The 16,020-nt window shown below is 51.8% G+C and overlaps 2 protein-coding genes across 5 annotated transcripts; both read left to right on the forward strand.

Moving 5' to 3' along the window:
- Positions 1 to 5,088: 5,088 nt before the first annotated feature.
- Positions 5,089 to 9,734, forward strand: LOC109764809 (uncharacterized). Of its 4 annotated transcripts, XR_002233259.4 has the most exons (9): positions 5,089 to 5,336; positions 6,944 to 6,986; positions 7,074 to 7,166; positions 7,271 to 7,333; positions 7,411 to 7,506; positions 7,666 to 7,743; positions 7,823 to 7,915; positions 8,286 to 8,364; positions 8,451 to 9,044. XR_002233259.4 is itself a non-coding variant. In XM_020323592.4 (8 exons), exons 1-7 carry the CDS (start codon positions 5,164 to 5,166, stop codon positions 7,910 to 7,912), a joined length of 636 nt encoding a protein of 211 aa, XP_020179181.1. In that variant the 5' UTR covers positions 5,089 to 5,163; the 3' UTR covers positions 7,913 to 7,915; positions 9,310 to 9,734. The 4 variants fall into 4 exon arrangements, 3 of the variants coding, with proteins under 3 accessions (XP_020179181.1, XP_020179180.1, XP_040247874.1); XM_020323592.4 differs by lacking the exons at positions 8,286 to 8,364; positions 8,451 to 9,044 and adding an exon at positions 9,310 to 9,734; XM_020323591.4 differs by having other exon boundaries at positions 8,286 to 9,044.
- A 38-nt stretch (positions 9,735 to 9,772) lies between these two features.
- LOC109764815 (3-ketoacyl-CoA synthase 11-like) lies at positions 9,773 to 13,365 on the forward strand. The gene has a single exon (XM_073502340.1). It carries the CDS (start codon positions 11,598 to 11,600, stop codon positions 13,155 to 13,157), a length of 1,560 nt encoding a protein of 519 aa, XP_073358441.1. The 5' UTR covers positions 9,773 to 11,597; the 3' UTR covers positions 13,158 to 13,365.
- Positions 13,366 to 16,020: the final 2,655 nt, after the last annotated feature.

The following is a 16,020-nucleotide window of genomic DNA, read 5'->3' on the forward strand; positions in this document are numbered from 1 at the left end:
GTCTCAGGGGCTACTGCATATACAACAGGTGCATTTTGTCAATATTATTCAATTGGCAACATTACACCACAAACCTCAAAACCCCTCAGAAGGCTCGTAAAGGCCTCGTTCAACCCGCTCTTCGCGGATAAAACCTTTTCGACCACCTGACCATTAAGGCACGGTGCTCCTCTGAAACGGACGCTCATCGCAGCATGTCCGTCAGCGTCTCCGGCACTCATGGGTCTTCGGACACCGCTGCCGGAGCACGACATTCCTTTGGAGGAATCCGCTTACCCGCCTCCAGCATTGTCTTCGGCTGTAGACCGGACAGTTCGGGGTCGTCATTCTTGATCCCCAAACCCTGAGTGGCAGAGGCACCACCTTCGGGTACCTCCTTCCTCGTTTCCTGCACTACCTGCTGGATGGGTGGAGCCCTCTGGGACGACACCTCGAGATTATCCGCCCTGTCGGGCGAAGAGGCCGGAGAAGGCGTGTCACTCTCCATCATCTCCGGAAGAAGGTCTCCCAAGGAGGAGGACGATTGAGAAACACCAGGTGTTAACCTGCGAGGACACGCGCATGTCGGAGGATTATTTCGGTAATAAGTAAAAGAATGAGGTATGGTTGAAGTGCCCTGCTTCACTTACGGTCTGGTCGGAGGTTCGTCCTCATCATCAAGCTCTACGACGGCATCGCTTGCCCGGCCCAAGCCACCCGACGATGGCATTTTCCCTTTTTTGGAAGGTTTTCCTTCTTGACCTCCGGAAGCAGCCCTCTTCTTGCCATGAAGTGCTCCCTCCACACCTTTGCCCCTGGGCAAAAGGGTTTCGGTTTCCCCGAACACAGAGCTTAAATCGCCCTCAGGGTGGGCATCGCCTTTAGGCTCCCTGCTCTCGCCCCCCTCTGCAGGCACCAGGTATGGTGTCGGATTCAACATCCGCGTCAGTAGGGCGGACGCAGGGTCTTCGGGAAGGGGCGCCGGACACCAGATTAACACCGCTTTCTTTATCCAGTCCTGTATAAGGATGAGTTGCTCAGTGTCTTGTCAAGAGATGCTTGGATGAAAGGTGTACGACGATTGAATACTTACCGGAGTGTCCGGATGATTGCAGTCGAGGCCAACGTCTTTGGTGGTGTCCGGCCATTGCTCTCGCTCCCCGAAATATAACTTCCACATTCTTTCGTGCATAGTGCCGAAGAAGTGCTGAAGAGTCCGCCGCCCTTCTGGGTTGAACTCCCACATACGGAGAGGCCGCCGCTGACACGGCAGAATCCGGCGGACCAGCATTACTTGGACGATGTTCACAAGATCGATGCCCTTCTCAGTAAGGCTTCGGATGCGGCCTTGCAGAGTCTGCACCTCATTGACGGATCCCCAGTCCGATCCCTTGTTGATCCATGAAGCAAGCTGAGTTGGAGGGCCGGGTCGGAACGCAGGAGTAGCCACCCACTTGGAGCCCCGCAGCTCGTTGACATAAAACCACCCCTACTGCCATAATTCGGAAGACTCGTCGAAGGATCCTTCAAACCAAACCGCGCTGGCGAGCTTGCTTATTACAATGCTACCACACTCCGCCTGCTCCTCCTCCATCACCCGCGGTCTCACACCGAAAGTCTTGAGCCACAAACCAAAGTGTGGAGGGGTCCGGAGGAAGGCCTCACACGTGACGATGAATGCTGAGATAAGAAGAAAGGAGTCCGGGGCCAGATCGTGAAAATCTAGCCCATAGTAGAACATGAGCCCCCGGACGAAGGGGTTAAGCGCGAACCCTAACCCATGGAGGAAGTGAGACACAAATGCTACCCTCTCGCCGGACTTGGGGGTGGGAATAATCTGCCCCTCAGCAGGAAGCCGATGAAGGATTTCTGGGGTCAGGTACCTCGCTACGCGGAGCTTCGCAATATCCTCCCCCGTGACGGAAGAGGCCACCCACCGGCCTGAACGGCTGGACCCGGACATGATTAGGGCTGGTGGTGGTTGGAACTCGAGGAGGCTGGGGTTGAGGAAGAAGCAAGCGTGGAAGAGAAAGACAAGTCTGGGTCCCTATATAAAGGCCCAGAATATCGAGCGTCCCCTCCTGGGTCTTGAAACTTACCTGTCCTCAAAGAGTTGTACCCGGGGGACGGTTGGGTTACCCATACCTACATTATTGAAAATCTCGTGAATAAGGGGGCACGATCTCTGCTTTGATAAGACGTGCCAATAAAACCGCTTCCCGAGACGTGGGGCGACGGGCTAGCCAACGGTTGGAAATAATAACCGGGCAGGCGTGATACAATGTCATAAACAGTTGTCAGCGGATGGGACTCGTATAAAATATATAAGTTCTCTCTGCGGTTGTGCGTGGTGTGTAACAGGTCCGGATACAATCATCGCATCCGAAGACTATCTTGGAGTTCGGAAAAAGGGGAACCCGCCTTGCAATGCCGAAGACAATCCGCGCGCCGAACTCCTCGTCATTGAAGCCAGGTTGAGGGGCTACTGAGGGAGTCCTGGACTAAGGGGTCCCCGGGCGTCCGGCCTATTATCTGTTGGGCCGGACTGATGGGCTATGAAGACATGAAGACCGAAGACTATACCCGTGTCCGGGTTGGACTCTACTTGGCGTGGAAGGCAAGCTAGGCGACCGATTATGAAGATTTCCTCCTATGTAACCGACTCCATGTAACCCTAGATCTCTCCGGTGTCTATATAAACCGGAGGGCATAGTCCGGATAGGACAGATTCATTACCATATACTCCTAGGCTAGACTTCTAGGGTTTAGCCATTACGATCTCGTGGTAGACCAACTATTGTAACACTCATATTCATCAAGATCAATCAAGCAGGAAGTAGGGTATTACCTCCATAGAGAGGGCCCGAACCTGGGTAAACATTGTGTCCCCCGTCTCCTGTTACCATCGATCCTAGACGCACAGTTCGGGACCCCCTACCCGAGATCCGCCGGTTTTGACACTAACATGCCATACTACGACAAGTAAGTCGTTAACGTTCACTGATTTATTTTGAAACGTATAAATGGCCTTGTGGTTTGATCTCATCAATGCTAATTTCTTTATTTTTTGCGCAGTGACCGACATTGGATCAAAATCGCTCTATTGCCGATGCAGGGCTTGGCTTACTTCTTCGATTCGAAGAGACACCCTCAAAAGCAATGGACCAGATTGAAGAAGGTTCTAAAGGATGCTCTCGCCAAGTGTAAGAACGTCAGAGAGACTATAACAGAACATTCAGAATTCAAGTTCTTCACTAGCGCTTGTTGCTATCAAGAACAAAATGTGGAAATCGCTCATAGGTCTGGATATTGTTTCATGGCTATCATGGACGACTTTTTAAAGAAAAGCAGATATTTGCGTAATCATAGCCATATCATCAAGTGGTCCGAAGAGATGGAGAGGGACATGGACATAGGGGAACTATTAACAGAGCATGGCCGCCTCCAAAAGGTGTTGGCCAGAATCATCAACAAAGATGTTGTAAATGAGGATGGGAAGTTTCGCTTCCAGTTAGAGCAAGATGAAGAACGACTTCACCGAGTCGAAGACATATTGCGGTAATCATTGCAAGCGATACAGTGCTTCAAAACATCTTGATTCGTTGTTCATTTTATGAGTTGAGAATTTTACATGTTTATTTGTTGCCCTACACTTCTTATACTATATGTTTGCTTCATTAATAATCTTAATTATTGTAACACCGTTGTAATATGATTGTTTCAATGCAATGGGATGATTGAGTGTAAAATACTGCTTGACCGCCACGGCAGCAAAAAAATGTTGTCGCAACAACAGTTTCTCTATATGCCGACATCACTACCAGTGGCGGGCAGCAAAGATGCCTACCACTGCTAATACACACAACAGTGGCGGGTAGAGATTATAGTTGTGGTGGGCAGAGATTATAGTTGTGACGGGCCATAACTTCTGCCCGCCACTACAGCACTGTCATCAGTGGCGGGCGGCGGCCTGCCACTGATGCCATAATAGCAGTGGCAGGAGGTTAGTGGCGGACGGCCCTGAGAGCCTGGCCCGCCACTACTAGGCTTTTTGCACCCGCAACTGCTGGGCATTCCACTAACCTAATATGAATGTGTAATTAATTTCTTCCCAAATATCAATGTGCATTGCACATACACATTTACTAGTTGAAGTTCGATGACGGATAGTTGAAGTTCTGTGACGGATAATAATTTGATATCATTGCGGTGGGCAAACCGACCAGAGTTTCTGCGCCCGATCGAGGCGGAAGGTGGGCGTGTGGAGGTGTGCCTCCGGCAGATCTGTCTTTGGTGGGTTTGCTCGAATCTGTTCGTCATTGTCTACGTTTGTGTGTCTCCAGGTTGTATCCTTCCGACCTACGCTAGTCTTCATCGGCGGCGGTTGCTATTCTGGTGCACTGGTTGCTCTACTACAACAAGTTTTGCCTAGCTCTGGCGAGGGAGGGGCGATGACGTGGCGCGCTTTCGGCTCGCTTCAGTATTTGTAGTCGTCGCTAGGTGGTCTATGAATCTGAATGTAATTTTTATTATTTCTGTTGTTCGTTGTACTGCCATAACGGAAGATAAATAGTTTGAATGTTTTGCCGCAAAAAAAAAAAGATAATTCACAGCGAGTGACTATTTCAGTTTTTAAAGCCTTGTACGATAAGGGCGTTTGTAGGTGTCCCTATTCCTTAACGTCTATTCAGTGCATTTTTCAAGCTTCAGTGAACGACAAGCAAGCGAAAGAAGAGGACAAACAATATGATTTTCAATGTATTTTGTTTTTTTACATATTATCTACTGTTTTTCTTGTTAACTACTCCAGCTTGGGACAAGCTTTTTTGGAGAGAGAGAGAGTATAAGATATGAGATGCCCTTTTGAGTGTCTTCTAAAAAAAACGTGTAAGAGCACATTCGAATAACGTGTTTTTTTAGCGAGACAAAATTAATGTATGTTACTGTAATAAAAATAATAATTAACACAAAGGCTTTACTATCCGCTCCCTAAGAAATCGCAGTACATGGGCTGTAACGGGCTCGACGAATCGCCTTGGCACGGGCCCTGGAGGAAGAGTATTGGCCCATTAAGAAAATTCACTCTCTTTGCTAAAAAACTCATTATTTTATTTTTTTTCACTCTCGTCAGTGGACAGAGTTAACCGGAGAGGAAAAAGGGGACACGAAACCACCGTGGCTGCAATGGCGTCGCCCGCTCCCGCGACCGCGAAGCCCATCGCTCTCCGGCGGCCGCCGGTCCCAGTCCGCGGCGGATTCTGCCCGGCGCGTCCCTCCATGGCTGCGGCGGCAGGCCGGTTCAGAGTCTCGGCCTCCGCTTCCGCCTCGGACGTGCCCGACTTCCTCTCCTCCGACTGGTCGGTACCCCCGTCCCGTACTACTAGCTTCGATTACCCTGTCGTGTTTCGTTCCTGGCTCTGGATACTCACGCATGCCAAACTCTTTGTCGATTGGATTACCTGGTAGCAGACTGGGGGAATTTTGGGTAGCGTAGCAAGGCAGAGAATTTGGGCAGTGGGCATTTCTAGGGATGTGATGTCCCTCTCCTGTCATCTAGTAGCATCTAGAATGGGGTATATGCTCATAATTTCAGCATGGAAGAAGGAGCACTGTTTCCATTAGGATATACTGTATGACTCAGGATCAGATCAAAATTAGAAGAAGAAAAACTGCAATTTTCTAGCCAGATTGTGTATTCAGATGCATATCTTGACTCGGTTTTGCATGCCACTGGAAATCATTGACATGTTATTCTTATCGACGATGACAAAAATTACCTCCATTCCTGCAGTAGTAGTGTGCAGGCTTGACAAAGGCCATCAGCGATCAGATTAAATGAACTGCTAATCTCACGGTTTGATAAAGCCAAGTAGCCAACTATCAAGTCCCCATCCTTCATTTTTGCTACAACAAAGAGTACTAGATGAATATAACTGACACCAATGCCGTGATTTGGTGTTCTATCAAACGACGACATACCATATTAGCTATGCCAGAGCCCAGAGTCCATTAAACTACTAAAACAGTCCTACTTTTGTTGCCTTTTCTTTTCTGGGGCTGTAATGTTAAACTGATACTCTAGTTGGCCGTTTGGGGCTTCACTGATTTATAAAGCCAGGAAGATGCCTTTCATCTAAAAAAGAGTCACGGCCTTAGCTATAGATAGTACAGGCATGGGCGCAAGAGTGCCAGGCATCATGCCAGCTACTCAGTCAGTTGGATTTGCTTGAGTAGATATACCAACACCATGACAGTTAGACCTGAGAAGCATGTTATGTACTGGTTCAATGGGCCTGAGGAGGTAGGGAGGGATGTGGTTGAGAGGAGGAGGGCGTTTGGGGTCCTTCTCTTGGTGTGGCAGAGGGAAGCACAACTCTTCAACCCCCTTATGCTGTGGGCATACATAAGATGACCTCTTATCTCCTACAGGAACCAAACTAAATCTTATCCCTAGCAAACCAAATCTTATCTAATCAAAGTCTATCCAGCCATTTCTTCCATGTGGAATGTGTGTTAACTGCATGTTTTTAGTGCGACATTTTATTTTCTCTGTGTTGATCTACTGATCCGATTAAAAGTTATCTCTGCTACTTGGTGTTATGTATTCTCCACACGCATTTTACTTTTGGTCCTACCTTCCAGAATTGCATAATTAACTGAGAAGCAAAGTGGTTGGCAGATAACATCTTCACAAATTAGAGTGAGAAGTTAACTAGCAGTTGTGACATGCGTAACTTTGCCCATGAAGTATTCTTGTAGGCAGGAAGCTAATCGAGCATCCTGATATATAGTACTCCCTCCGTCCTATAATGTAGGACGTTTTTTGACACTAGTGTAGTGTCAAAAAACGTCTTATATTATGGGACGGAGGGAGTAACAGTTAGGCTGGCATTGCACATGTTGTGTATTACCATATGGTATCTGTCTATTGTTTCCCTGTCTCATTATTTCCATTCTTATTCAGGCTTGAAACACGCAAGAAGAAGCCTTTGGGCCCCAGGTTGAATGTAATTCCCCAACTGAAAACAAACTTTCAAATATCATAATATTGAAGTGCCAAGCTTACACGTTCAGCATGGTACTCCATCTTTCAGTTTAATGCAGAAGAAGCAGTGGAGTACCAGCTTGAGGCCTTGAAATACAATGACAAACCCCGCCCGGATTATGGGGTAGAGGTCATGTACCGGGTAATAGGCTAATAGCATGGGCATGAAAATTATTCATTTTCTCTGGCATTGTGCTGAACTGCTGATGAAAGCTATGTCAATCTAAACAGTCCTGTTATCTCTAGTTTGCAGGCTTTGATCCATTTGAAAGGTCAACTTATTTTGGACGACAGTTTGATCTTGGGCAGGTAATTAAGCTAGAAATATTTCCTTGTTGGTAGTCAACAGTTGTCATCCTTACTAATTGCTGCCGATACTGTTTCAGTTCGAGCGTTTCCGGCGGATATTTCACCATTCGACTTACAGAGTGCTGCTTGGCCACAAAGAAAGAGAGATATTAAGCAGATTATGGGTTGAAGAGGTTTCCCCCTTGACCCTTCTACTTGCTTGAATGAGTCAAAGTAAAAAAACAAACCAGATAAAAGCATAGTATCATCATGCTGAAATAAATTCACGATTACCAGTCGCTTCTGTAAAACATTTAACGAAGGTTATCTCATCGATCTCATTGTGCCGACAGAACCAGTTTAAGCAGAGAGTCTGGGTCCGAGGAGCTCGCCCGGAGGAAGAAGAGATATTCCAGTTCACAATGGTTCAGGTACCTGTCACGGTCACCACATCTCCCTGTTTCCTAACATTCCAGCTACCGGCCTATTTTGAACGGATTTCTGCTGTAGAGAGTTGGCGGCTCATGGGATGGTTACTGGCTAACCGAGAGCTTGACCAACGACGACGGGGACGCATTCTCAGGCGGGGTTGCTTATTGACAGGCATGTACATATAACACTCAGCTGCCATCATATTATTCGATGTACATCCGAAGTCCCGGTACATATACCTAGCAAACTAGCAGCATAACTATGAGCTGATTGATGGTCCAGATATAGTCGTCGCTGCGACGTTGTCCATGTAGATGTCACAGTAAACACAGAAAAGAACTTGTGGTAGAATTGGTCTGGTGTGTTCCCCGTTCTGCTATTCTGTAAAGCATGTCATCATGTCAGCCATACCATCAGATCTAGCTACACAAGACAATCACTTTCGCCCACTCGAAAAAGAAAGACAATCGCTTTCGAAATAGAAAAGAATCGCACTTCTTGTGTAAAGTAATTTTTGTATGAAAATTGTTTGGTTCCATAGGTGGACAAAACACCCGGATTCTGGATATCTTGGAAAGGTTGCTGAGCCGAACACACGGGCTCTGTCGGAAGGAACCAAGGTTCTTCACCAAACCTCACCAGACACCAGCAACTTGCCTCAGCCTTTTCTATCTACTCTTATATCATTCTGAGTTTGACCAATCAGAAGCACGTCTCATCGCCGATCTGCGCGAGTGCCTGACTTGCGAGTTCGTCTTCGATGCTTCCTCCTTCGATCTTGGCGACCGGTCAGTTCGCCTGTGCCGGTCGAGGTTGTCCGTTGACGGGTTCCTTTCCGGTCAGCCTGTGTCGCGGCGAGACCTGCTGGTTCTAAAAAACACAAGGAAGACATGGACCGCAAGGCTACCAGTCTGACATGCCACTCACCTGAAAGAGGAGAGCTGAAAGAGGAGAGGGCAGCAGGACGAAGCTCGCGGATGGTGCAGATGATCGTCACAGTTGATGCGGATGCCACATGTGGAGTAGCACATCAATGAAACGAATCTGCGGGAGGTTTGGCTGGTGTGCTCCCATTCTGCAAGGCGTTTCGTCGTGTCAACCATGCCGTCAAATGCTTCTCTTTTTTTTTTGCGTATAATGCCGTCAAATGCATAGAAAACAGTCGTTATGAAGACAAGCAAGTGTATAGAAGAGAAGAGTTACGGATGTAATGAGCTTGTAGAAAGTTCACCCCTAAAAAACAGAGCTTGTAAAAAGTTCTCCGGTGTTCATCTAAAAGAAGAAGGTTCTGCATTGTCAATCAATTTTGTAATGTATACTTGCGTGGTTGAGTCAACCATACCGTCAAATGTACAGAAAAGAGTCGTTATCAAGACAAAACAAGTAGTAGAAAATAAGAGTCGCGGTTAAGCTCGTAAAGTACTCCAGTGCTAATTTTGTATAGTATATAATGCACTTGCGTGATTGAGTTGATTAAACACTCAGATTCTGGATATCGAGGTTGAATGTCTGTTGTTCCAAAATCCTATTTTTCTACTCTGATGATATGATCATTCTCTCTGCAGCATTGACCAATCAATTAGAAGAAGAAGGCGGTCCCGCTGCGCAAGCGCCTGAGTCATCTTGGATGCTGCTTCATCCGATTATTCCAGATTTCCAGTCAGTCAGCGCGTGTTGCGGCGAGACCTGCTGAGACTAGAAAACACCATGGGAGAAGACGACATGGACCGCAAGGGAGCCATACATGTCCTGACATGCCCGTTTCACTCTCACCTTTGGTTGCTGAGCAGAGCACAACACAAGGCGCTGTCTCTGTCGGAAGAAGCCATGGTTAATCACCAAACCTCACCAGACGCTTTCCTTTTTACTCTAAGAGCATCTATAGTGGGGCGCCCTCAAATCCTCCTCAAATTAGTGACCGGTCAAAAAATACGTCTTAGACGGGCTCGTCAGATGGCCCTCAAATGCCCGGGCTGATCGGCAGCCCTCATATCCAGCCCAAATCTGAGACGGATATAGGAAGGCCCGGGCGTGTCCGCCGTGTCGGACTAACGGTCAGGTCCCATAGGAAACAGTCCGAAGCTCGAATCCTCTGACAGACTGATGACGTTGTGTGTCGGTGCTCCAGCGCGCCGTGCAAGCCCCCTAGCCCGGCTATTTAAGTCGGACATTGGCATCGGGAACCCTACTCGTCCACATTTCCTCTCCCCCCGTCCGCTGCGCCACCCACATTTCACTCGCCGGATGTCCGTCGCCACAATCAAGTAGCCATGTCACCACACTGACGGATGAGGAGCTATCCTTATCTAACGTCGGAGCACCGGCTGCAGCTCCTTGAGCAGATCCGAGCCATGCGCGAAGCCCGGATTGCCGTGGGGCTACCTCCGGACGTGGTGGATCGGAGGAGAACTTGGAGGAGGAGAAGGATGTGGAGCAGAAGGAGGACCGGTCACTGCCCGTGGACGCGCCCGATGGTGTCCGCAGCCGTAGATGCTAGTATTATCTAATCATTCTGCATTCACCAAGCGGGCTCGTGCCGTTCCGTTTGCTGGCTGATCTGCGCGAGTTCGTCTTCGATGCTTCCTCTTTCCTTGTTGGCCACCGGTCAGCTCACGTCTTGGATGGATGGATGGAGGTAGCCCGTCCGTTGACGGGTCAGGTCAGCGTGCATTGCGGCGAGACCTGCTGCTACTAAAAAACACCAAGAGAGACTCTGACATCTCACACTCACCTGAAAGCAGGAGGGCCGGCAGGCAGGAAGCTTGCCGGGACGGTTCCGGCGCGACAGCGACGATCAGTAACTGTAACTTGCCTGCGCGAGGAAAGCAACGTGTCATCCAACGGTGTCAAATATCGCTTGTTATCTGATCGCGAAATCATCCAGGTTTTTCACACGAGCCGCTGACGGCTGACCGGCGACGGTCGTCCGTCCATGCAGGTTCGGTCAGCCCAAGGGATGGAAAATCCGGCTACCGGTACCGGACACCCCACCGGCCCAACCCCCAGCCATCGCGTGGAAAACTCTGCGCGGTCGGGGACAAGATCGTGACGTGCGTACCTGCGGTGCAGCGAAGGCGGGAGGAAACCGCGCCCCCGAGAGTGGCGGCGAGACGCGCGCCTTCGTGCCGCTCCCCGGCCCCCTCGCGCCCCGACGCGCGACCAGCGGCATTGCACGTCGCGTGGGGGTCGTTCGCCTCCCTAGCTAGGTAGTTCCTCTTTCTCGCCCCCCGGCCGCTGGCCGCTCGTGGTCACCATGCCGGCCGGTCACGCCGGGAGCGTGATCGAGCGCCCCCCGGCCCGCGGTTGCCTGTGACCGCCACGTACGCACGCGCCGTGCCGAGCCGTGCCGGGCCTCCGTTCCGTGCGTGCGTGCGTGGTGGCATCCCGTTGCGACCCGACCCAGGTAGTACGTACGTACGCTGTGTTTCCTCGTGCCCGTCGCGGTCACGATCACGTTCACGTACGTACGTAACGCGTCCGGCGATCCGCTCATCTCCGAAACCTACTGCTACTACTGCTGCTTCACAAGTTCAGACGTTTAGCAGGTTGGTGGCCTGATCAATCAACCCCAACTCCTCCGTGTCGTGTCTGTACAGGTCTCTGGGGCTCCAGCTCCGTCAGGACTGGATTGGCAGTCCGGCCCGGTCGCCCCATCCCATCTATATAAGCCCGCGGCTGCGTGGCCAGGGCGGCACACTCCAAACCCCAGCCCCAGAGCGAAACCCGCCGAGCCCTGCGATCCGTCGCGACAACCCCCGCTCCCGCCGGCCTCTCCCCCCCACCCCCAGACGATCTTTGCGTTGCCACCATAGGCAACCTTTCCTCCTCCGGCCGCCGGGCCGCCGCCGCCGCGATGGCCGACCCGGCGCAGCCCGCCCCGGCGCGCGGCGACTTCACGCGGTCGGTCAAGCTCAAGTACGTGAAGCTGGGCTACCACTACCTGATCACGCACGGCGCGTACCTGGCGGTGGCGCCGCTGCCGGGGCTCGTGGCGGCGCACCTCTCCACCTTCACGATGCAAGACCTGGCCGACCTCTGGGCCGGCGTCCTGCACCACAGCCTCGGCTCCCTGCTCGCCTGCCTCGCCTTCCTCGTGGCCGCCTGCACCGCCTACCTCGCCACCCGCCCGCGCCCCGTCTACCTCGTCGACTTCGCCTGCTACAAGCCCGACGACGCGCGCAAGTGCAGCCGCGCCCGCTTCATGGACTGCACCGAGAAGCTCGGCACCTTCACCGACGACAACGTCGAGTTCCAGCGCCGCATCGTGGAGCGCTCCGGGCTGGGCGAGGAGACGTACCTCCCCGAGGCCGTGCTCAACCTCCCGCCCAACCCCTCCATGGCCAACGCGCGCAAAGAGGCCGAGCTGGTCATGTTCGGCGCGCTGGACCAGCTGTTCGCCAAGACGGGCGTCAAGCCCAAGGACATCGGCGTGCTCGTCGTCAACTGCAGCCTCTTCAACCCCACGCCCTCGCTCTCCGCCATGGTCGTCAACAAGTACGAGCTCCGGGGCAACATCGTGAGCTACAACCTGGGCGGCATGGGGTGCAGCGCGGGGCTCATCGCCGTCGACCTCGCCAAGGACCTTCTGCAGGCGCAGCCCGGCACGTACGCCGTGGTGATCAGCATGGAGAACATCACGCTCAACTGGTACTTCGGCAACGACCGCTCCATGCTGGTGTCCAACTGCCTGTTCCGCATGGGCGGCGCGGCGATCCTGCTCTCGAACCGCCGGTCCGCGCGGCGGCGCTCCAAGTACCAGCTGGTGCACACGGTGCGCACGCACAAGGGCGCCGACGACAAGGCGTTCCGGTGCGTGTACCAGCAGGAGGACGAGTCGGGCAAGCGGGGCGTGTCGCTGTCCAAGGACCTGATGGGCATCGCCGGCGGCGCGCTCAAGACCAACATCACCACGCTGGGGCCGCTGGTGCTCCCGCTGAGCGAGCAGCTGCTCTTCTTCGCGACGCTGGCGGCCAAGAAGCTGCTGAACGCCAAGGTGGAGCCCTACATCCCGGACTTCAAGCTGGCGTTCGAGCACTTCTGCATCCACGCCGGCGGGCGGGCGGTGCTGGACAAGATGGAGAGCAACCTGCAGCTGACGGAGTGGCACATGGAGCCGTCGCGGATGACGCTGCACCGGTTCGGCAACACGTCGAGCAGCTCGCTGTGGTACGAGCTGGCCTACGCCGAGGCCAAGGGCCGGATCAGGAAGGGCGACCGCACCTGGCAGATCGCCTTCGGGTCCGGGTTCAAGTGCAACAGCGCCGTGTGGAGGGCGCTCCGGTCGGTGAACCCGGCCAACCCCAGGGACGTCGCCGGCAACCCCTGGGCCGACGAGATCCACCGCTTCCCCGTGCCCGTGCCCAAGTTCTCCGCCATCGATCCTCCAACTCCATCCAGCGACACCCAGGAATAAGGATCCAGAGCCACGTACGTACGTCTTTTGGTCGAGTGATCGAGTCTGTAGCTAGCAGTAGCGAGCTGCTTGGGGTTGTGGTTGCATTGGTACTACTATCTGGTAGCAGTAGAGTCAGTCAAGCTAGGTATGATTAATTTAGTTGGGGTTTGCCATTATTGTATCTGATCTGATTGATGAGATTACTAAGTCTTTTGTTGATCCTCTAGCTCTTCTTCTCTCATGTGCTCGATCTCATCATGGATGAAACATACTCCCTCCGTCTCATAATATAAGACTTTTTTTTAACACTGTACGCGGTTGCGATTTATTTGCTTGTGGATTTCTGCGGTTACGTAAACCACACTGAGACGTGACTGTGTTTACGAGCAAATCGCAAGTTATTCACGTCACGGCAGCAGGTAACTCTCGGAATACGATCGGTCCCTGTTTGTCTGTCTGGTCCCGGGGTCGATGAAACCGATTTTTTTCACAATGTTTTCCGCGTGTGTGCTTCATACTTGCGATGCTGTCGCTCATCCACTCACGCCCTCCGTCCATGCACATTTCGTATGCCCGCTTAACCCCGCCTGAAAGTTCTTGATCTAAAGAAAAAAAATAATCCTGAAAGTTGTTCCATGCATGCGGTTGCGGTGCCTAACTGTTGACTGTTGTGGCAGAAACGGATGAACTAAATCAAAAGGAAGGACATCTCCCTTCCCCTCTCACTAAACTGACGGCTAGGCCAAGAACTCGTCCTCTTCAAGCTCCATCGTCGAGCCCATGGATTGTCTTTCCTCTGCCTGCCGCTTCGGTGACCGGTGGCGAGGAGGAGAATCCTGACGCCTCGACTTCGACTAGTAGTTTAGGTAAGTTTTTTTTTTCAAGTCCTTGCAGAGGCGGGGCTTGGGCGGATGGTCGCGCTTCAACATCGACTTTTTCTACAACAACGTCTCTACGAAAGAATAAACGTCCTCACGTCATCGACGCCATGCCTGGTCGGAATGGCCTAGACAAAGATTTTCATCTTGGTTCCGGAGACCAATCAATGAAAACCAACACAGCAACAAGGCGACAACGAGGCACGGATTATCTAAACTCAATCCCCTTTTAGCTCGAGTGAACAGTAAATACCGGAAACCATGAAAAAAAACTGACTTTTTTTAGCAAACATTGTCATATGTTTTGATTGCTTGCTAAATTTCATCATGGAATGACATTCATGAAAGACGTGGCAAGTTATTTTCAAAAGCATTTTGAAGTGTTGGTTTTTCTTTTTGCCTCAGATACTGAACGTCTTTCTAAATCCAGACCGTTGTTGCTTCTTTTCCTTTTTCCTGCTCCTGGTGGGCCGGACACGCACTTGCTTGGCACCCTGGTACTAGCCAGTACAAGGGCCATGCGACTGACACAACGTTATCCACGTGCGTCCTCTTCTTCATTTGAGTATATAGCAAAAAACTACCACAATTTGGGCTATGGTTACAGAAAACTATCATTTTTTTATTTTTTAAAACGCTACCACTATTTTGGTTGGCTGTTCCAAAAAACTACTATGTTGCGCTGATGACAGTTTTAGTTAATTTTAATTGTGTTTATGACAGATTGGGTCCGCTCGTCAACTTTGACTGTTAAGTTGACCGTTATGACAGATGGAGCCCACATGTCGATCTCTTCAAAAAAGCAATCAGATCCCTGCAAGTTTTTGAAAAAGCAATCGGGTTGTTTTCAGTTTTTTAGAAAAAGCAATCAGGTCCTTCCGGCGAGCTCATTGCCGGAGTCGGACGGCATTTGCTCATGCGAGCTCGAGGGCATGCCGGCTCCTGCATGCAGCGCGGCCGAGCTCCACGTGCCATATAGCCCCATTTTAGAGCTGCTGCACGCGGCGTGGCGGAGCTGGAGGGCCGCCGCAGCCACGGCAGGCGACGCCATGCTCGACCAGCTCCTTCCCGCTGCTGCTGCTTGCCGCCGCTGCTCCCTCACGCTGCTTGCCGCCGCTGCTACTACTTTCGGCTGCCGCTCCTTGCCACAGCTGCTGCTCCTTGCCGTTGCTGCTTGTCGCTGCTCCTTGCGACTGCTGCTCTGCTCCTTTAGCAACGGTAGTGATAGGATCAAGGTAGGGGAATCGATCTATTGTGCTCCTGAAGTAGTAGCGATTACAATCGATTACAAGAGCGAAGCTCGAATGGAAGAACAGGATGAACTAGGGTTCGGAAAGAGGAAAGTGGGTAGCCGCCGCCGGGTCGTTCCTGATCCACTGGATGGTGTTCCAGTCGTCGCTCCAGGGTTAAGTAGAGCGTGGCTTGGCCGTGGCCCATTCTGGGCCCGTGTACCTTGGATTGGGCCTCTTGGCGCGGCTGGGCCGCGCCTCCTCCTGGTGTGGCTTGCTGGCTTGTGGGTCCGCACCGTCAGGGTCGCTAACATCCCCTCCTCCTTGAGTGGCGGCTTGACCCCAAGCCGCTGCGTGAGGGAAGCGAGCCTGCAGAGCTTGCCGATCTTCCCATGTGTCGTCCAAGTTGGAGGCGCCAGTCCATCGGACCTTGACTTGCTCAATCATGTCTCCATTCTTGCGGCGCCATTTAGACTGTAGGATCTCACTAGGCACAGCCAAATCATTAGTGTTGTAAGGAAGTTCGAATTGAACTGTCGTACCAGGTGACAAAGCTCGGCGCAGCTGGGACACGTGAAACACGGGGTGCACCGTGGCCTGTGGTGGCAGCTGTAGTTTGTAGGCCACTGCGTTGATCTTCTCGATGATGGGGAACGGTCTGTAGAATTTGAAGGAGAGCTTGTGGTTTGCCCGGGGGGCAATGGATGTCTGAATGTAAGGTTGAAGTTTCAGATAAACCTGATCGCCCACGTCGAACTCGCAGAAAGAGCGCCC

The sequence above is a fragment of the Aegilops tauschii genome, chromosome 1 (assembly GCF_002575655.3).
Source record: "Aegilops tauschii subsp. strangulata cultivar AL8/78 chromosome 1, Aet v6.0, whole genome shotgun sequence".
NCBI classification, from domain to species: Eukaryota; Viridiplantae; Streptophyta; class Magnoliopsida; order Poales; family Poaceae; genus Aegilops; species Aegilops tauschii.